At 54.1% G+C, this 22,187-nt stretch overlaps 1 protein-coding gene across 1 annotated transcript in view; it reads left to right on the forward strand.

The window, feature by feature from the left end:
• The window catches only part of LOC133349757 (mitogen-activated protein kinase kinase kinase 3-like), a 38,535-nt gene extending 21,606 nt beyond the window's left edge, over positions 1–16,929 (forward strand). Inside the window, exons 8-17 of the mRNA XM_061563476.1 lie at positions 12–148; positions 3,356–3,426; positions 4,651–4,718; positions 5,187–5,279; positions 6,081–6,290; positions 8,693–8,841; positions 9,692–9,823; positions 10,635–10,764; positions 11,922–12,099; positions 14,113–16,929. Of these exons, the coding sequence (XP_061419460.1) occupies positions 12–148; positions 3,356–3,426; positions 4,651–4,718; positions 5,187–5,279; positions 6,081–6,290; positions 8,693–8,841; positions 9,692–9,823; positions 10,635–10,764; positions 11,922–12,099; positions 14,113–14,338 (1,394 nt within the window). The 3' untranslated portion in view covers positions 14,339–16,929. The remainder of the gene's footprint in view (positions 1–11; positions 149–3,355; positions 3,427–4,650; positions 4,719–5,186; positions 5,280–6,080; positions 6,291–8,692; positions 8,842–9,691; positions 9,824–10,634; positions 10,765–11,921; positions 12,100–14,112) is intronic.
• Positions 16,930–22,187: the final 5,258 nt, after the last annotated feature.

The following is a 22,187-nucleotide window of genomic DNA, read 5'->3' on the forward strand; positions in this document are numbered from 1 at the left end:
CGTTGCGCCAGGCTCGCCGTCGGGAGAGCGCAGCGCGTCCCCTCCGCCCGGACACGTCCCCGCCGGGCAGCAGCAGGTGGCGCGCCAGGGCTCCTACACCAGCATCAACAGCGAGGGGGAGTTCATCCCCGAAGCGCTGGATCCCTGCGTGAGTGTCTGCCCTCTTCCGCTCACGCACGGCCGGATGAGTAGCCAATTGTTGTGTTGTGTCCACACTGCCACTGGTTGTGTTGTGGCCACACCACCAATTGTTGTGTTGTGTCCAAACCACCACTTGTTGTGTCCACACCACCACTTGTTGTGTCCACACCACCACTTGTTGTGTTGTGTCCACACCACCACTTGTTGTGTTGTGTCCACACCACCACGTGTTGTGTTGTGTCCACACCACCACTTGTTGTGTTGTGTTCACACCACCACTTGTTGTGTCCACACCACCACTTGTTGTGTTGTGTCCACACCACCACTTGTTGTGTCCACACCACCACTTGTTGTGTTGTGTCCACACCACCACTTGTTGTGTTGTGTCAACACCACCACTTGTTGTGTCCACACCACCACGTGTTGTGTTGTGTCCACACCGCCACTTGTTGTGTCCACACCACCACGTGTTGTGTTGTGTCCACACCGCCACTTGTTGTGTCCACACCGCCACTTGTTGTGTCCACACCGCCACTTGTTGTGTTGTGTCCACACCACCACTTGTCGTGTTGTGTCCACACCACCACTTGTTGTGTTGTGTCCACACCACCACTTGTTGTGTTGTGTCCACACCACCACTTGTTGTGTTGTGTCCACACCACCACTTGTTGTGTTGTGTCCACACCACCACTTGTTGTGTTGTGTCCACACCACCACTTGTTATGTTGTGTCCACACCACCACTTGTCGTGTTGTGTTCCACACCACCACTTGTTGTGTCCACACCACCACGTGTTGTGTTGTGTCCACACCACCACTTGTTGTGTTGTGTCAACACCACCACTTGTTGTGTCCACACCACCACTTGTTGTGTTGTGTCCACGCTAAGTGGTATTGCATCAATGTGACCTTTGAGTTTTCAGATTTCACGTTGGGCTCCCTCCTGTGGGCAAGGGTTTAGTTGGTGCATAGTACAGGATAATTGTTCTTCTTTTGGATGTGAATTGAGTAGCAGCTCTGAATCGACGTCTAGTCCAGCAGCTGGCTTCCAGGCACAATCGGTGAATCCCACAGAGAGTCATCGACTCGCACGGAGAGCCATCGACCCGCAGAGAGACCCATGGACTGTCACAGAGAGACCCATAGGCTCGCAGTGGACATGAATTCACGATGTGTGCCACTGTTTGTTGTGGTCCGCCGCAGTCACATTTGAGAGATTCATTTTCTATTTATGGAATTGGTGATTGCGCTTGCCGTGGGCAGTGCGGATACGACGCAAGGCAGTGCGGGCGGGCGGGCAGTGACCCTCCGGATGGCTGGGTGGTGGCGGCGGTGGTGGAAGTGCCCGTCGTTGAACGATGCCCCCCCCCCAACTACCACACCCCTAACATCCCGACGTCTCCACCCCCTGGTGCCCACCAACGCGCGGGAGAACCCCCATGCCCTTCCCTCCCGCGGCCACCTTGGGCATCCTTTGGCTTCCAGCCAATCAGAACGCTCGGAACAGACGGACCAACAGGCACGTTATATTTTTTCTTGTAAAAAAAAAATTATGTTGCCGTTAATTATTTTGGCAAAAGCGTTTCTCTCGTTTCCGACTCCCCCTTGAAATATCTTTTTTGTTGCTTTCTCCGTGCAGTCTCAACGCAGCCGTCCGATTCTCCTCGAGGGTTTTCACAATATTAGTATGTTTTATTTATTCGTATAGACCTTGGATTGTGATAACTCCAATTAGCACGGTTGGCTATGTACGGGGCAAAAGATGTTCGACATATGCATACAACTTGGATGTAGACCTCGGTTTGTGAGAACTTGGACGATCGTTTCCCCGGAGTCGATTGCCAGTGGCCAAGTTCAGCATACGATTTAATTACCGTACAAGATGTGTTTCTGCCACTCCAGGACAAAAGGGCTTAAAAAGTGTGACCCGTTCAGAAAATGGTAAGCATTGATTAAGAAGTTAGATATTCCTTATCCCTGCATTTGGCAAGAGTTTTAGTGTTTGCCATTAATCCCGCATTTACTCTGAGGCTGCCTTTGTTACACGGCAGATTTAATTACCGCAGACGACGGGGGACAACGATGCTGCTGCTGGTACGGGTCATGAGACCCTCTCTCGGTGTAAGCGTTGAGCACATTGCCCGATGAACCTGGTGACCCAAGCTCGACTCCCAGCCGCGGCTAACTCAAGTGGGGAATATCTAAACTGGTCCGGATTTGCGCCCCCTAGTTCGACCCCAGTCTCTCCCGTACCTCCGATTAGCACAGTTGGACTGCTGCGTACGGTGCGAAAGAAGTTCAACGTGCATATGTAAAGGAGCACCTGGTGCGGCGTATAAACACCAGAGCCGGGGGAGAGAAAGACGGCCAGGCTGGAGTGTTCGGCAAACCGCCCTCTTGCCAGCCTTTATAGATGCCTGCGTGACTACACTTGCCTTCGTCTTTGGCAATAACAATGTTATTGCCCTTCTCTTACCCACTGAGTGGTGTCAGGCCTCGCATACCAAACACTCTGTAATGGTGTCTGGTATGCGAGAACCCCGATCAGGAGGAGGGTGTGAGAACGTGTGTCGTGGTAACAGGTGAAGGATGTTAGCTGAGTGATTGAGGTGTGTTGACGTGCACATAGTTGTGTGGAGGTGTTTGAGTTGTACGTTTCAGGCGTGTGTTTTGGGAGCGATGCTGCGTGCCGTTGTTGTGTACAGACGGTGGAGTAGATATTGAGTGGGGTCCACGGGCCAGACGCTGGGCTACGAAGAGAGGGCGCCCATACGAACCACGCTTGCCTACCAAGGAGAGCCTCGCTCAGTTTCATGACTGTGTTCCAGGAGGGGTCCTACCAAGTTTTCATAGTTGGCAGTGATGATTGCGATGTAGATTCCAATTGAGGAATTTTGCGGGAATTTCTTTGGTTATTTGGACCACGACGCTGGCACACAATGGCCTTGCCTTGCGAATGACCTCACGCGGTGACCTTTAACGTCCACCGTGAGTGAAGTGGATGGCGCGTAGTGGTATATTTACAATTAATGATCCCGCGGTATTAACCAGGATGGCCCTGCCGGATTTGAATCGCGAACCTCTGCATCAGGTGGCGAACGTGGCAACCGCTGGGGCTGCGTCAGCGCCCACGCTACGGAGCTGCGTGAAGAGGTGCGTGTGCTGAGGCAAGGAGGTGCGTGATCCGCTGGCTGTGTGTGCCTATCTGTGCGCAGATGCTGGACCCACTGAGCAGTGCGGACAACTCAATCGGCGGGAGCTGCCAATCTCTGGACAGCTGCTTGAGGTATGAGCACCCCCGCCCACAAATATAAAGATCCCCCGTATGGCCTTAACAGACTGTCGGGGCAAGTGTTGTTAGCGAGTAGCACCTATGAAGGCCGGCATGGCACACGAGGGGGTGGGTGGCCAAGAGCGCGCCCGGCCACATTTGTATCCCCAGTGCTCATGTTAACGCATCGCACGAGGTACTCATTTGAGGCTGAGTCGACTTAGGAGATGCCCAGGATCGGTTCAGACAATCATCACTGGTGTTGGTGGCCGTGAGCAGGGATCAAACCCGGGTCACTGAGTTTGTAGCGCGGCGCGCTAACTGTTGCACCATCGCTCCCCCTTCCGACACCACCCTTATACCACCCAGTCTCAGCACAAAGGGGGGGAGGTGGGGGGCGGCGAGCGGGCCTGTAGTGGGGGGGGGGGGGTCTCCCCTTCTCCTAACTTGGCCGGGATGGCAAAGAATGTTCCCTTCCACAGAAACATTCTGCTTCTCTCTGTTCTCGCTGGTTTTAAACGTAATGCCCATTCTAACTTAATTTGTACAGAGTGTTCTGCAACATTATATTCGTAATAATTATATAACTACTGCACAGAATACTAATAATGATCATCAATAGAACGTTGTCTTATTTATCCAGGAGATTTTGCACTGAATCTCGCACTGCTTTGAGATATCTGGCCTATTATTCTCTTTTCTGGGGTTATTTTGCAAAACCACAAGAATATTCCCTGAACACGTGATTTTTACTCCTAATGAGATGAGATGATGAATAATTAAAATATCTCACAGTTGCACTGCAGCACTCTGTGTTGATAACAGCCCACAGAAGCATATGCCACCGAGCTACTGCTAAGATCCCTTCAAGTGACCTCTGTTCCCACCGAGTATGGCGCAGCGCTTTCCCGCTCGCCCTATCACTGCAAGTAACGTTCTTCTCGTGACAGTCAAATAAACAAAAAGTAAATTCTAACAGTTGAAATTTAGCAAAATTAAGTGCTCTTCCAAATGTAATGTTACGGTTGTTGACTGGGCAGAGACCGTCAAATCCTTATGCTTGAGAACTCGGTTTAATCACAGGAAGTGGCTGAAACCTGGATTCGTACCCAAGACTCAGCCCGGTGGTAGCTCAGTGCTCTGATGTCTGGGCCAACCAGGCCACCCCTTTGAGTCTCTCCCCTGTGCTGCCCTTCCCTCACCCTGCTGCCCTCCCTCACCCTGCTGCCCTCTCAACAGTGACAGCTACCATCCAGGACGTATGTCCAGGGCTCAGAGCTTCCCAGACAACCATCACGAGTACTCGGGTAAGGGACCGCTGTTTGCAGAGGAACAATCCGTGTAGGACTCTTTCGTGGGCCGCACTCTACTGATGAGGCCATAGAGTCGGAACAGGGTGCTCTATTTCCCAGCTGTTGAGAAAACCATTGGTCCCGAAGAATTAACCCAATTTTTTTGGTGTGAAACGAACTGCTTTCGGTTTACTTTTAATCAGCATAAATGCAATAGATGGAACTGGGCTGCGTGTCTCGGGTTGCGCGACATGTTTAAAGTTTGGCCATTCTCTCTTGAAAGAAAGAGGATTTTAAAACGTTGTGGCATTACAGCACTCTAGGGACATCACTGCAATATTCGAGTCTCGCCATCGACGATGACCTGGAGTCGAGGGACCATTCTGTTGCCATGGTCGCGTTTGTGTGATTGGGTGAATGTGCGAGACTGCGCTGGTGTAACCTGCGTGTGCGCGGTGTCCGTGCGGCCGCCCCCTCTTGTAGAGTACGAGACGAGGCTGATGGAACGTGCTGGCAAGGGCGGCACCTATCCCCGGCGCCTCCAGGGCTTCTTCCAGCAGCATGACAACAGCGATGGTACCGCACCTGCCCGCACGGCGCCGGCCATTGACCCTCTGCGCTGCACACCTCGTGCATGCAATGCGTCATCGGTTATTGCTGCATGTGTAGTGACCATGTGGTCAATAGTGCCCCTTCGTCTATCAGAGATACCGTGATGTCATTCGCAAGAGCAGGCCATTGTGTGTCGGCGTCACGGTCAAAATTGGCAAAGTTCGAAAATGTACACCACAAATCACTCGGTTGGGATCACACACACACAAAGAGCCGTAGCAATCATCGCCTCCTACTAGCAGACCAATGCCCCCCAGGTCACCCTTGCAAATGAGACTCATCCTGGTCTTGGTTGAGTTCTCATCTGGTTACACAGAATAAACGTCGATGAACTTGAACTGATGCTTGTGTTGTAGGGGTGACCAGTGGTGGTGGTGGTGTTGATCGTGATTATGAACCAGATATTGTCATGGTTATTCCAACGATCATAATCTTTAAGCTGTTGTTGATCATGATTCTGCTTTTGTGGTCATGGTAACGATGATGATGATGCTGTTTCACCTGTTGTAGTAATCGGGGTACGCTGCGATAAGGCGAAAGACACTACGATGTATCATGCGGTATAATATCCACGATGAAAGCACGGTAAAAAGTGAAAAACAGTTACTAAATTATGGGAAAGCGCGTTGGTTGTCAGATCATGAAACATTTCACGTTTACATTTCACGTTTGAAGTGTATTGGTGACGAGAGCAGCACTGACCGCTGCGGTTGTGGTGACTGGTGGTGACTGGTGGCGTTGGTGGTGGGGTTGGGTGCGACGCAGGTCGACGGACCTTCCCGCGGGTGCGGCGCCCCTTCCCCCTGGCGTTCGGGCTGGGCCAGGGCAACTGCGGCGGTGGTGGCGGCGGCGGCAGCAGCAGCAGCAGCCTGTTCCCCGGGAACGGAGACGGCGGCGCCGTACCGCGGCCACGCCGGCCCAGCGACATGGAGGGCCTGGCTCCCTCCGCCAACGACGTGAACCACTCCAGCCGATGTGAGTGGCCGGTCGACACGCCGCGTGCGCAACCCGGCGACCAAAGTTCGCCGCCGGCAAGCGGTGACGGATATCTGAACCCGTCCCGGGCCCCTCCCCCGAGGTCGACTCGGCCTCAAATGAGTATGTAGACAATTCCGCTAGGGGGGCGAAGGTGGCCACGCATGGTGCTGGCCACCCCACCCCTCACTCGTGTGCCGTGCCGGCCTTCATAGGTGCTCGCCAACAGCACTTGCCCCGACAGTCTGTAAGGCTATCTTATCTTTCTTTGGTGGTGCGAGGGCAGTGTAGTTATAGTAGTGTCGAGGCTCAAGTCTGTGAATTTCATGAGGCCGTTCTCTTCGTCGAGGCAACAAAAGCAGTCGGACATGCAGTGAGACTCTCTTAGTTATTGGATGTTTATGTAAGAGGCAGATAATCCCCCCCATCTTGCCCCAATATTATCAAGTCGGTCAATCGGTGAACTCAGTAATTCCCTTGAAATACATACTAGCTTAACTATCCGGCTTCGCCCGGGACTTGGATACACCACGCCTGGCCGCCTTTGTCTCCCTAATGGCGATGTTCACACACCACACCAGTTACACATTTGAGGCTGAGGCTATGTCGACCTAGGGGAGGCCTAGGACCGGTTCATAGTCACCGGTGGTGGCCGTGAGCGAGAATCGAACTCTGGTCGCCGGGTTCGTAGCACGTCGCGCTAACCGCTACACTACAATGCGTTACGCTTCCACGTGCGCGGGTCACGTGACAGATGTGACGTCACAGCTCACTTGGCGTGCAAAAAATAGATGCATTATTGAGCTCCCCCCCCCCCCCCCAAAAGAAAAAAAGTGTATTTGAATAATTTTTGCATGGTGTACAGTCTGGAAAGTACCCACATGCCAAATTTACAGTTTGTTGCATGTCGGGAAGTAGGCTAAACATTTTGAACAGACACACATATTCACAACTTTGCTTTTTATATATATGGAGATATAGCCAGTTACCTCTATTTGTCTTTCTCTCTGCTAAGTTATCTCAGTCCCTGTCTTCATTTAACTTCGGTCACGGCAAAGTCGGCCACGCTTTGATCCCTGGTGGGCCGGCAGTCCTGGTCGTCGTCGCGCGTGATGATTTTTTTTGTCGATAATTTAATTTCCAATTTGAACACCGGCGTGGGCGGAGGTGCGCCCTGGCGTGTGGGGGCCGATAAACATCTGAACGACTGAGCCCTCTCCCCCGCCATCCCAACGAATTTCCGCGATTTTGGGGAGTCACGCTCTGATTGGAGAGGCGATCCTAATTTGTCTCTCTCTGTCTCGTTGCTAACGCCCGCCGTGTCTGCTCTGCCATGTCTCGTTTGCACCGTCTTTGTTGCACTGTTCTCCGCATGTACGTGTCTCCTCTCTTGTTGTTGTTTCTCGGTCTGTAACATCCCACTGCTGGGCAAAGGTCTCCCCATGTTGTTGTGGTTGCTGCTGCTGCGGTTAGATACTATTCTTCAAACCTCCCCCCCCCCCCCCCGAACATCCTCATCGGTTATAAATATTTATAACCTGGTCAGACTCAGACTTCTCTTTTTAAAGGGACAGGAAGGTTAGCACCTCCCCTTCCCTCATCTCCCGTGTAGCCTCTCCCTGTAGGCACTCGCACCCACTGTCTCTGTGATATGTTCCTGTAAACACCCAACCGTGCCTAGGGCCCCCCCCCCCCCCAATATCTGTGGTCAGACAATGCTGTGGTTGTGGGCACTTGGGCCGGCGTCGTTGATTTAGGGCAGACGCCGCTCGTACGCCGCGGTTGTTGTCAAGCAGCACTGGCGTTGTGGCCTATCGCCGCTGGCGTCGTGGTTGCGGCTGCTGTTGTGGTTCGCGTTGTGTGTTCGTGGCGAGCAGCGGCGTTTGGCTGGGGTCGACCTCTGGGCGGCAGCCACAGATTCGGCGGGCCACAGATGTTATCGTGCTCACGGGAGCTCGTTACATTTAGCTGCCAGCTGCAGCGGACGCTTCCCCTCCCGTTCAATAAGCCATTGTTTTTCCCGTGATTGAGCACGAAAAAAGTAAAACTTTGTGATGCTGCCACTTGTATTTGTGGTCGTGCAATGTATAACCCCTTTTCCCTTTCGTCGGGGGTGAGGGGCGGGGGAGGTGTGTGGTGGCACAAGCCTGTGATTCGGAACTTTGGAGGCAGGGGTTGGTGGATCACGCAGTGATTTGTGAAACTCCCAAACCCCACTGCTGGTCTGCGGATGGCAGCAGCACAAGTGGGGTGTGCGTCAGCCCATTCTGCGGTCGTGCCTTCCGTCGCACGCCTCCGTCGCCCACGCCGTCGCCACGTGCCCCCGTCGGTCGTGCCATGCCCTCTCCCTCAATCGTCCTCCTCCGCCCCCCTCCACCCCTCGTGCCGTGCGCCACCCACAGCCCCGCGGGCGCCCACGAACTGGCGGCTGGGGAAGCTGCTGGGCCAAGGCGCGTTTGGCCGCGTGTTCCTGTGCTACGACGCCGACACGGGGCGCGAGCTCGCCGTCAAGCAGGTGCAGTTCGACCCCGACAGCCTGGAGACGAGCAAGGTGAGGGGCGGGCACGGGGCGCCCACGCTCGCGTGCAGTGGCGGCGGCGTCGTCGTTGTCGTCGTTGGGAAGAATTCAAAGAACAAAATAGATGAGCGGACACCGCCGACGCCTGCATGTGTCGGTCTCGTCCACGTGAAGAACACAAGTGTTTTGCTTATACGACACACTGGTCCAACAGGAGTGCATCTTTACACCAGCATTGATTCGGTACAGGAAAACTCGGGACTGGATTTGACATCCGGTGTCTCATCAGCTGAGTGAGATGCTGTCGGCAAGGACCCTCTCTGTACGAAATGGGTCCTAGGTGGCCGGGAAATGTAATAATTTGTAAAGTTGTACATTTTTTTGAATCGTAGTGTTAATGTTTTGTCTTGTTGGTATGGTGTGGTGTCGTGGTGTGAGTTGGTGTTAAGGTATGATATCGTGTTATTGTATCACAAGGTGTTATGCTGTGGCATTATGCTATGATGTAATTCCACAGTAATACAAGATGAGATGGTTGTGTGTTGGTGAGGTGTTGTGGCTTGGTGCGATGGTGTTACGTTGTGGTGGTGTGGTGTGACGGTGTGGTGTGATGGTAGTTTGGTGTGACGGTGTGGTGTGATGGTGGTTTGGTGTGACGGTGTGGTGTGATGGTAGTTTGGTGTGATGGTTGTGTGTTGGTGAGGTGTTGTGGTTTGGTGCGATGGTGTGGTGGTGGTTTGGTGTGATGGTGTGGTGCGATGGTGGTTTGGTCTGATGGTGTGGTGTGATGGTAGTTTTGGTGTGGTGGTGTGGTATGATGGTAGTTTGGTGTTCTGATCTGACGATGGTGGTGGCGGTGTGCGTCCACCGATGGCGTGTGCAGGAGGTGAAGGCACTCGAGTGTGAGATCCAGCTGCTGAAGAACCTGCACCACGAGCGCATCGTGCAGTACTTCGGCTGCCTGCAGGACGCCGTGGAGCGCACCCTCTCCATCTTCATGGAGTTCATGCCTGGGGTACGCCTCCCCCACCCCCCCCCCCCCCCCCCCCCCCCCGCTCAGCGAATCGTTGCCGCGTCCTTCGCTTCGTCGGGAGATGAACAAAACGCGATGGGACATGTGGGACGGCGTCGCCTCTTTTGGGTGACGGCAGCCTGGGCTGCGTCAAGAACAATTGGAGAGCTGTAAATAATCGGTGACGTTTTTGTGAAATGCCCCTTCTTCACAGCACAGGTGAGAGGTCGAGTGGCCTCTGTTAAGGCCACTCGCAGTGTTATTGACGAACGTGTTGGAGTTATTATTTTTTGTTAATTGTGCTTTTGCACCAACGCCAAGGCAGCAGCAGCAGCAGCAGCACCAAAACAACACCATGAGTTTCAAGTAACATACGCAAGAAGCTATATAAATCAATCGGCTTCTGTGAGTTATGCAATGGCAGTTCTTTAGGGGCTACTGATGGTTTTTGCACAGTGCCCAAATATGCCGAGTGCTTTTTTGTGCCGGGTGTTTGTGTATTATTTGATGATGATGACGCTCACGTAGCATTTAGGCTGTCTGAGCGAGTAAACCTGCCAAAAAAAGTAAGACAAACGAGAAACAACACAAGCGAGATGATAAAAAAACGACACGAAAGGAAAGCGACGCTTGAATACAATCGCGGCCCCCAACGACCGTGACAAATTCATCGAATCGCCCGCGGCAGGTGGACGAGGGATGAAGTCGTGATGCGGCTACGAGCGGCCCGCCGTGGTTACAACCCCGCGTTGGGGCGAGCGCCGGCAGCCGTCTGACCGCTCCGCGGTTGCGCGTGTGCGTGCGGTGCTCCCAGGGCTCCGTCAAGGACCAGCTGAAGGCCTACGGAGCGCTGACGGAGAACCTGACGCGGCGGTACGCGCGCCAGATCCTGGAGGGTGTGCACTACCTGCACTCCAACATGATCGTGCACCGTGACATCAAGGGTACGTACGCACCACGCAGCGTCCAACACGCAAGCGCGGCGAGCCTCGCCCCGTGCGGCCTTAGACAGGCTGTTGGGGCGAGTGCTGTTCAACGAGTGCCTGTTGAGGCCAACGTGGAGCAGGAGGGGATGCATGGCCAACACTACGCCCGGCCACCTTGAACTTCCTAGTGCTCGTGTTTTTACTTACCGCACCAACACACGAACGGACCACTGTACTCGCACGGCACCACCTCACATGCACACCACCTCACACACACACCACCTCACGTCCACACCACCTCACACATACACCACCTCTCACACCCCCTCACACACACGCACACCACCTCACACACGCACACCACCTCACATGCACACCACCTCACACACCCCCTCGCACACACATACACCACCTCACACACGCACACCACCTCACACACGCACACCACCTCACATGCACACCACCTCGCACGCACACCACCTCACACACGCACACCCCCTCACACACACACACCACCTCACACACCCCCTCACACGCACACCACCTCACACACGCACACCACCTCACACACGCACACCACCTCACATACACAGACACCTCTTTACACACATGAGCGCCTTCACTCAAGGCTCTTGATGTAGATGAGAAAAGGTTGACACAAAACGGATTGATCTAGATGGCAGGGGCAGGCAAGCATTGAGGAATGAGTGACAGCGATAGAGGAGTACTTCGGGGTCACGAGTTGGTAGTGGAGGAACGGGAAGGAGTGGAGGGGCGAGGGGAGGGAAGAGGAAGAGAATGGGCAATAGGGAAGAGGTGGCGCTTTAAGAGAGGGACAGAAGGAGATTACGGAGGGGGCATTGCTCAATGCACAGGGCAAGTTGATTCCAGTGGAGGGATGCAGGGAGGGAAAAGGACCGAAAACGTGATTGGGCACAGGGAGAAGAAGGAACAGAGAGAGACAGAGAGAAGATTGAGAACGAAGAGGACGAGACGAGGGGACGTGGAAGGAGATGAGAGAGGCGAGGTGATGAGGTGGGGCATGGCCATGAAAAGATTTAAAGACGAGCGTCAATTATTTTAAAAGGCGAACAGGAAGCCAGCGGCGTTGAAGGAGGAGGGGCGAAGTGAAGCCTTGCGTCACCGGCGTGGACCTCTGGCACTTGTGCCCCCAGGAGCCAACATCCTGCGCGACTCTGCGGGCAACGTGAAGCTGGGAGACTTTGGCGCCAGCAAACGCCTGCAGACGATCTGCCTGACGGGCACCGGCATGAAGACGGTGAGCGGCACGCCCTACTGGATGAGCCCCGAGGTGATCAGCGGCGAGGGCTACGGCCGCAAGGCCGACATCTGGTGAGTGATGCTCGGCACGCGGTTGGGGGGCACACGGTGGGGGGCACACGGGGGCGGCACACAAGGGGGCGGCACACGGGACATGCTGGCACACATGGGGGGCACCCTTGGGCAACACACGTGGCACGAGGTGCGGGAGTGGTGAAGTGCATTGACCCTGGTGCAAGGAAAACAGTGGAGCCCCTCTTCTGTCCAATTTCTCCATAGCATGGCCCGTGGGGCGTGGGCCACGGTGGCGGTCCCTGCACATTCAATAGCTATGCCACATAAAGTCTTATCAGCCTCTTAGTCTGCGAGTCTTGCATTGCAACTCGTACGGAAGGGTACCCCCAGTTGCAGCTGTTCCTGTGCGTCACAACGGTGACCCGGCACCTGGCCTGCGAGTAGCCACTCGTCTGCCGGCCGGGGGCAGCGATTGCTGCCATCTGAAATCCCAAGCGAGTAGCTTCAAATTATCATCTTATCCAACGAGACGAGAGAGCAGCTCTCTCTTCTCGTTGGACGGGGACCCTTCAACGAGACGAGAGAGCTGCTCTCTCGTCTCGTTGGACGGGGACCCGCGGGCGCCCGGCAAGGCGCGGGGGCGCCGCTGGCGCGGGGCGTCTGCAGGCCTGCTGCCGGCGTCCCCGGGCCGAGCAGCGCTCGGCGCTCGTGAAAGGAGAAGGCGGCTTGCGGTGTTATTTTAGAAATAATGCACATCCTGTTTCCTGGTGCAGACAATCACGCGCGGAGGGGGCGAGGCGGGGCGGAGGGTGGCGTGGGGAAGACTGGGGTCACCCTCCAGAGCCCCGGCACCCCCCCCCCCCCCATTCCCCCGACGCCACTCCCTGCGTCGTTGCCCCGTTATTTCGGTCGTTGTGGGGGCTAGGGGCGGTAGTGAGTAGGGTGCGGCACAGGGGATGCCGATGTATTGATTCGATCGTTAAAGTTGGAGACTTGGTTTGGGCACAACGTGTCGCGAGAAGAGAGGAGGAGGGCCGGCAGTCGAGAAGAACAGCGGAGTTTGCGGCCCAGGGAGGCCAAACGACGGGAAGCCCACTGTGCAGGCGGAGTGACGGTGACATCGGCTCGTGTGTGCACGTGCCGAGTGAAATCGATGCATCGTGACCTCGAGAGCCTTTCAACCAGCGGTGGATTGTTCTTGGCTGACAATGACGATGATTACTAAAGTTGATTCTTCAGATTACGATGTGTGCATTCATACAGTTGCGTGTGTGAGAATCATTTTTACGGCGGTTTAATTTGTGCACATTCTAATGTTTCACTCGAAGGGAAATGTTCAGAATAAATCGGAACAAATGAGATGGAACAAATGAGAGAGTACGTAGAGCCCAGATGAGACAAACACCCCACTGGGCAGCCAGTGGAGTACCAATAAGGTGAAAGGCACAAATGAGACAGACCCTTTCTCTGTTGAAGGCCATCTTGTGAAGGGCCCTGTCTCCCCTATTAGTGGCCCTGTGAAGCCTGATCCAGTGCACAGCTCTCTGCTGTTGTTGTTTGTCTCTCGCACTTGCTGGAACAATAAATTTGGCCGCCCTGCCGTGGCAGGGTGTGAAATTCCTGTGCGTGGAGGAACCGGGGTAGGTGAGCAGAGGTCACGGCCAACTTTCCACAGGAAGCGGCAACCCGAGCCAAAGTAATCAACACCTCGATCCCCCTCCCTCGGGGATCACCGTGTTGGTGACACACGCCGTGTGTCCCGTGCCTAGACCCCCGCAACCCCCGTGACACACACGCGCACAAACATATGCGCGTGTACACACACGCGCACGCCGATCGGGTAAAGGAGATTTTTATGCTCGTAATGCAAGCGTCGAATCGGTGCGAATGAGAATCTGTTATTTAAGATTTGTGAAAATGTTTTGTAGGTAACCAGTTTTGCAACAGACTTAAAACAGTGTTATTCTGAAGAGCTTTCTCTGTGCGACCAGCGCGGTGCATTCATGATGGGCTGGACATGCCGTGTCATCGTTGTGTTCCCGCCACATGACGGTATGTTCGCACCGACAGGAGCGTCGGCTGCACCGTGGTGGAGATGCTGACGGAGCGGCCGCCCTGGGCCGAGTACGAGGCCATGGCGGCCATCTTCAAGATCGCCACACAGCCCACCAACCCCCAGCTCCCCTCCAGCCTGTCGGAGCACGGCCGCGACTTCCTGCGACGCGTCTTCGTGGCGGCGCACCAACGCCCCTCCGGCGAGCAGCTCCTGCGCCACCCTTTCGTCTGCTGGCACTGACGGCCCTGGCGGCTCCCGCGGGCTTCCCTGCGGGGCCTCCGCTTTGTCCGCCGTAGCCCCCAACGAGACGACGGGCTCCCCCTCCCCACCCCCTCAAACCCGCCCCCCACGGTCGTGCAACTCTCAAAGCCCCCTCCCCTCCCCCCTACCCATCCCGCCTCCGCCCCAACCTGTTCCACGCTTGCCGTGCGAGCCGCCGGTTGATGCCTCTGCGGTGGCGCGGTTGGGCCCAGCGGCACCTGCCGGAGGCGGCGCGTCCTCCCCTGAGACGCCTCCCGACGGCTCGTCGCCGCCTCGGAACGGCGCTCGCCATGCCACTGGCTGTTCCGCTCGTCGCAAGCCGCAGGCGGGGGTTGCGGCTGCGCTGGAGGGGGAGCGGTAGGGCCTTTGCTGAGGGGTCCCCCCCCCCCGTTCTCTCGCGTGTTCTGCAACCGCCTGAGTCGTCTCCCGATCGTCGGCGTCTTTGGGGTGGTGTGGGGCTGTTGTCTCCAACCTCGAGCCAGGCACATCGGCTGAGGTGGCCCCGCCGGTTGGAGCCTGGGTTGAGTTTGGGCCTCTCGGTTGCGATGCGTGGCATTGAATTGTCTTCACCGTGATCGTGGCTGTGGATCGCTTGGGGCGCTGCTTCCGATCGTCGAAGTGATGCTGACAATTGGAGAGACACTCCGCGGCGTGATCGTGGAGGCGGTGGCTGTGGTGGTAATGCGACGAAGAATGCGACGGCAGTGAAGATGAGGTGGGCGGTGATGGTGACGATGGAGCGTGTGAAGGAGATCACGGCGACGGGTGGAAGCGGAGATGACTCCGGTGGTGGGACGCGCGTTGAGAAGATGTAAATAATCACCGTGACCGGGACACCGACGGCTCGTGGGAGTCACCGCGGCGATGACGGCCACGACAAGGGGTGATGAGGATGAACCGTGGGGCTCCGCGGGACGCCGTCTTCGGGACGTTGATGACGAGAGGAGAGACTCGACGAGGGGCCAGGAGAACGCTGGATTCACGATTCTTCACGCCAATAATTTAAATCCTTCACTTAGTGCCATCTTAGATTTGTATCGAAGTGTAATCAAAGATTTCTTATATAAAGAGTGTATTCTTTATTTTTTATAAATAATTGAGAAGCTGCCTTAACTTCCGAGATATTTGTATAGCCTTTACTAACGTGCACATATCTTTGTTTCCATGTAAATACGACACAAGTATTTATCGTTTATATAAATCAAAATGACAAGGGGGCCAAGAGCGGTGAGCTGCGGTGGCGAGCCGGAGTGACGAAGTGAAGAGGCGAAACCGCCCTTCTTTTACCCGACCTCTCGCACTCCCCATTTCACCCGATTTGACCTTCCTCCCCCCACCCCCCACTCCCCCTCCACCCCTCCCCTCCCTGGCTGGTTCCATGTGACCACTAGCGGCACTGGCAGCACCATGTGCAGCGATTGGGGTTACCCCAAGGTGTGGCCAGGTGGCCTGGCGAACACGTGCTCGGAGGAATCCAGGCCCAGCGCCCGTCTTGTCTGGGAGGTCCGGAGCCAGCCATGGACATTGCACATTCCTCCTGTGGGGCCAAAGTCCTTTACGCAGTCCGACCACTTTTGACTTCTCGCCCAGCATGGCGCGCCTGTGACCAAATCATCCACAACGTGCCTGGATGTCCGAAGTTGAGCAGGGTTGAAGCCCGCGTTGAGCTTGCGTGGGCAACGGCCGTGCGCACCAGGTCTTGTTCTGTGCACGTGTGGAGCTGCTGTGTGCTCCGTTTGGGCGGCAGGGGATAGTGCAGCAAGTTCCATTCTCTGTGCTGTACTTCTATGCTTCCCATGTCCTTTACTTATTACTGCCTTGACCAGCAGGCATCGGCCAGCATGGCGAAGTATGGGCAAATAACCCTCCTCACGATTGACACGAGGACTGTGTGCGTGTGAGATGCAAGTGGTGGCGGTCTTCACAGGGTGGTGCTGTATTACGGTTATGAGAGTTTGGCGATAACGAGATCCCCGCTGGTAAAGGAACAGTGTGCCATTGTGTGGTGTGGCGGAGGGGGTGGGGGGGTGGCATCGTGCCACCCAAGGCATCAATCACCTTGCAAGGTCCTCCCCAAGACCTCGAGTGTAAAATCCTAGAGGTCTTATTTTTGGCTGGCTTGGTACCAGGCTGGTCTCTGTTCGATCCAGGGGTTGCCGTGATACTACGATGGATCGTACGATATAAAGATCCACGATAATCGTGTCGACCGTTTAAGCTAATTATCATCGTATCGCAATTATCATTTGAAATATCGAATTTCCTTCTTAAAAAAAAGAATTTCTGGAAAAGCAATAATGAAAATGTCTAAGAATAATCAAAGTTCGAAAGGTAATATCTGCAAACCGTTCCATTCGTACATTTTAAACGTTTTCCGTGGGAAATAAGGGCCATGGTGGTTATGCAATGTCGTCGTTTTCTGGCGGCACGTCCTGCGATCGTCACATGACGACGAGCACGAGACTTCTGGCAGGCTCGTGTTGCGCACACTGCAGTTGTGAGCAACATTTTACAGCGATCTTCATTCAGTACTGTGCAAGTGCAGCAAAAAGCACCAAGACGATCCAAATTTTTAAACGCAACTACACAGCTAAGGGATACTGACGGCAAACGGTAAACGTCACATCGTGAAATTTAACGTATCGTCAAAGAATGATAGTGCGGCAACCCTCTCGCCTTATCCCAAACTTACGCACGAGGCCCCCTGCCTCCTGACACCCCCTGCCCGGCAGCGGTCGCCGAGGTTTTTGACCGCGTGTCATTGCGGGAGCACGGTTCGAATGTTGGACGGACACCGTCGACCGGCTGTGACGCGTTAACCCGAGTGAGTGAAGCACTGCCAGGAGAAACCAATCACACGGCCGTGATGAATTAACTTTGCACTTTTCACGAAAAGAGAGTTACCGACTTAAAGGTAAACCAAATTTCTTTCTTTTTTTTTGGAGCGTTTATTTTTGTACAGAGAGACGCAAACAACGGAAGCGGCGGTGGAACTACTCGTTGGATGAGTGACATTGTGGAGGGTTGTGTTGGGGGGAGGCGGCATTCTTTCTGTGACACCCAGACCTTGTGAGCGACCTTCCACAGTGGGCTTTAGTCGCCTTACACCGCACGCGTGACCAGTGCGATCTGTGAAGCGATGGCTCGGTCACGCTGCTGAGAAACTAATTGGGATCGGGCCAAACGGGTCCAGGGCTATAAGGGCTGATTGGTGGAGGAGGCTGAGATTTAACGACGCAGCCAATGATCGGGTAGCGTCCCAGTGGACATCCACCGATGAGATGGAGCAGTGAAATCCGCTCCTCGTGCACAGCTGCCGGGTGGATTGTTACTGCGTGAGAGATGGTGGCCACTTGGGGCGAGCCTTCAATCAGCAATAGATTGACCATGGCTGATGATGATAATTACTAGCTCCCGGTAATAGATTTTGCCCCCCCCCCCCCCCCCGTCTATTATCGGCTTTAGCCTGGCACTCCATAGGTCAGATGCTTGATTTGCTCATGACGGCGATTGTACATTTGTGAGTGTCCAGCACGGAAGTGAAAGTAATGTAAATTGTTTTGGCTAACGCTGCCCATAAGTAAAGCCAGTCGATTTATGAGCTGCAGTTTTTACGGAACCAAATTTTTAAATGTTTGCGTTTCTGATTGTCTTGTTTTGTAGGCGTCCACTCGACTGTGTGCCAAATTTCACCTTTCTAGGCCCTGTTGGAACGCCATTAGGACTTACACCGGTCACGACTATCAGTGTGTGTGTATGATCATATCTGAAGCTCCTGTTCAGGAGTGGGGCAACGGGCCTTTGATATTCAAGAGGCAGCTGTGGATGGAGCGGAAGAAGTGTGTGTGTGTGTGTTTTTAATACACTATGTAGCAATTGCTAAAGGGTATATGGGAGAAAACCCGACTACAATGCAGGAGAGGTAGAATGAGATTGGGGAAGAAAGGAAATCGGTCGTAGATGGTGGTAACGTTTTGTTAGCCTCGACGAGAAGAACGGGGAGAGGGAGTGGGTAAAGGAGTTTGATACTGGGGTGGGCAGCAGCAGAGGGGGAAGCCAGTGGTTCTTAACCTTTCCTGCAGCCTTGCACCCCTTTGGTTTCTCAATGGTTACAACATTTTATGTTACTAAACACAAAGGTTTGATGAAACCAAGTTAGTTGTACTTACATGCCCGTGCTTCATTTGTGTTTTCGATGATTTACCTTCTAAACAAAAATGTCAATGACATGCCTCGCACCCCCAGAAAGGGCATCTCGCACCCAAAGGTGGTGCGTGCACCCCCAGGTTAAGAACTACTGCTCTGAGCGGAATGTGCCCAGGCGATTCCCACGCAAAGCGTTGCCGTTTAGGAGTGGAGTGGGCGCAGGGAGAGGACGGTGGGCTGAGAGAGGGAAGGCGAGAATGTAGGGTAAGTTTAAGTCGGACAGGGTCATGGCGAAGTTTGAGTCTGATTGAGACAGCGGATTACCCCCCTACCCCCTCCCATACATATAATTCCCAGAAATGATGTTGATCGGGAGCCAAAGATAATCCTTGAATGCAGCCTGCATTTTGCTCAATTAGTAGAGCTTCTTAGGGACAAAAAAACAACCTTGAGGAATACAATAGTTGCCTTTTTTACTTTGCGGGACCCCGTAAAGCATTCCTCTCCCCGCGTGCACGCGATTCCCACACTGGCTGCCCCACGTCTTTTGAGGCAGGGCATGTGGCGTGGCTTGAGCTTGCGTGTCGGCCAGGGAGCCCTTCGTATGAAGCCTTGTAGCAAGCAGTGTCCCGTGATTGTCAGCCACCTTTGCTTCACTTCCATGATCACCTCCCGAGTCCTATGCATGGCTAGTTCTAAATACGGCAATAATCAAACCCCTATGTGCAGTAACGGGGAATGCTGCATGTGGTGGCGGAACTGGTTACTTTGTAGCCAGAGTTCCATGTGCGACAGCTGCTGGAGCGTTGAAAGGAACTCGCTGCAAAATGTCTTTCTCGCAAGCTGCTCGCAAGGACCCAAATGCACTTACGTCTCCTTGTCTGCGTGCGTGGGGGGGGGGGAATCCCCAACTGGTGTGGCATGCGGTTTCACAGCCACACTTGGCTCACACTGAGCTCTGCTCACATTCCCCATCGACCACTCGGGGCACGACCCTTGCCCATTTATCTCTCTGCTAAGTGACACGGCCGCCCTCGTTCCTGAATGTGGCTTGCCAGAGGCATACTTGTGTGTGTTTGGGTCCGGGATCCTGCCATGGTGCAATGTTTAGCACACTGGACTTGCAATCCAAAGGATCGTGGATTTTTTTTTTTTATCTTCTGGCACGAAATATTTCTTAAATCCTTCCCCCCCCCCCCCCCACCGCCTTTGTCCGCCCGACAGTAGAAACGGGTTCACTGCGGTTCGTCTGACCACCGTGGAGAAGTAGGCCAAGTACCTTCGAGAGGCGGCCCTTGCACGCGGTGGCGTGAGCCAGCAGTATCATAGCTGCTCTTTCATTAAATGTGTCACGCCAGAGGAACGGCAGTGCGACGCAAGTTACTGCAATTCCCCCTCTGATTGCAAGCACTTGGGACAAAAGGTCATTTCGACCGTGACCCACATTCATTGACCAGGGAACCGCGTGCACCTGCGATGCCAACTTTGTGGGCCTCATTGTGAGAAAAACAAGCTGTGCACGTGGCACCAAGGGTTCGTTTTACAAACCCAACCTGTGCCTGCCAATTTGCGGTTTTAATCCCCCCCGACCCCCCATCCACCCCCCATCTACCCCCACCGCACATACCCCAAACCCCCCACCCCCGCCCCTTCATTCACATGACATTCTCGTGTCACAGTGCCTTGTTTAATACAATTTGCCTTGAAGCGGTGGGGTGGGGGGAAGTGTGGTGGCAGGGTTTGGATGTGACATACAAGGTAAAGATGTTTACTCGTCTCGGTTTCAATTCTAAGTAAATAAATAAAAAATACCAAATTAACAAGTCGTCTTGTGGTGTGTTTAGCGCAGACTACATTTCGATGTGTGTTCCATCTTATCGGTGCGAGGGTTCAGCAGAAGATTGATGCCGTGCGGTTGATCCGAGGACCGGCTCGCGACTATTGAGCATCTTTGCGCCACTAATTCTCTAAGTAAAAACATTACCAATGTGAGAGGTTGATTTTAAACGAGGGTGGTTCTGGTTGGCTCGTCTTTAGCACTTCTGCGCCGGTCCCGCTGAAAAGCCTGTTGTGCCACAACCTGCCTTGAGCCACGAGTGATCAAACTCGCCTCTAAAGGGCTAACGAGTTAACGACCTCGACCTGTTGCCAAATTACTCGCGCTCACAACACGAGAAATTAAACGACACTAACTTTGCGCATTCACTTTGGTGACGTTCCAGCTCCGAGTTAATCGGGAGAGACGCGACCGCTTGACTGCCATGCTCGCACATTGGGACACCTGCTGCTGCATCGACACTGGGTACGAGATTAGATCGGTGACACGATGGGATCTCGCTTCTGTGGGCTGCTCGAACAGAGGGGTGCATGGCATGACCCCAGCATAGACATGTGTAATGACACTGGGAATATATCATTGTATATCGCTTATGTATGTGTATAATTCCACGGGTAATCTTGCAGAAAAAAAAAGTTTACGGCGCGATATTTCATTTCAACTTAGTGAGGTCATAGTCGGCCATTCATTATCCACTGCTGGATGAAGGCTTCCCCCCCATGTCATTCTCCCTCGTGGTCTTGCGATGCCACGCGATCCATACGACTCCTGTACGTCGACCGGTCCCGTTGCTCCATCGCTGCTGGTTGGGCTGTCGTGCGTTTTCCTTTGGCTGCCACATTCCATCGCTCGCGCCTTGTCCGTCTGCCGGTCATGTCGGTGGCACGGCCTATCCGAACCCTCCTCTTCGAACTCGACGTGCCCCGATTTGCGTTCGTTTGCTGATCCACGTGCCCCTCGCTCACTCCCGAAAACTGGACCCCCCCCCCCCTCCCTGTACACACGCAAACTTTTTACGCCTCCCACCCCCACCTGCGTACATACGCCTGACGCACCCACTTCCCCCCCCCCCCGACAGACCTGTTCTTCACCTGAGGACGGCTGCTTGCGTTGTGGACGAAACGTCGTGAGAATTATTTTATTATGTTTTATTTGTATTATTTTATTATTTCCCTTCTACGTGACTTTACCGAAAGAACCAAGACGAATATTTACGTGTTAAAGCAAACAAATAGTCCACACCGCCGGACTAACTCATTTGAAGGCCAATGAAGACAAATTATTATCGAGGCTTCACCCCCCCCCCCTCCGTTGCCTATGCGTACATTGTCAGTGGACCCCCCCCATACACACGCGTACGCATTTGGGTTAACCCCCCCCCCTCCCTCCTCCATGGATGGCCCCTTTCGTTAAGACGGCTGCATCCAAGCTGTGGGTCTCCATCGGGTGGATGTGGTTCGAGTCGAGTCGGGGTTATTGTTGTTCACATACGCACACGGATGGCACATGTCTGGCACAAACTCTGTCACTCGAAGCGTTATCACTTCGATACGCAAACTCAACATAAAATATATATTCACATACTATCTTCAGTTTATATGTATAAAGTAAAGGTATGTCTTGGCTGTGAGTTGTATGCTCCTGCAAAGCGATGTGTGTTTTGAGTTGGCGTGAATGAAGCGATGATGGTGCCACAAATGAGAAAGATCCAACCCCATGGGCTGTGTGTGTGTTAGTTGTGTGGAGGTGGCGTTTGGGTTGAGGAGGGAAGTGATCGGTTGAAGCCCGGGTCTAGCCAACCAGATACCCTCAACCACCTGGGCCCTCTAATTGCAACGTCCTTGT

Source organism: Lethenteron reissneri, chromosome 31, assembly GCF_015708825.2.
Source record: "Lethenteron reissneri isolate LAM-NWPU_2019-01 chromosome 31, ASM1570882v1, whole genome shotgun sequence".
NCBI classification, from domain to species: domain Eukaryota; kingdom Metazoa; phylum Chordata; class Hyperoartia; order Petromyzontiformes; family Petromyzontidae; genus Lethenteron; species Lethenteron reissneri.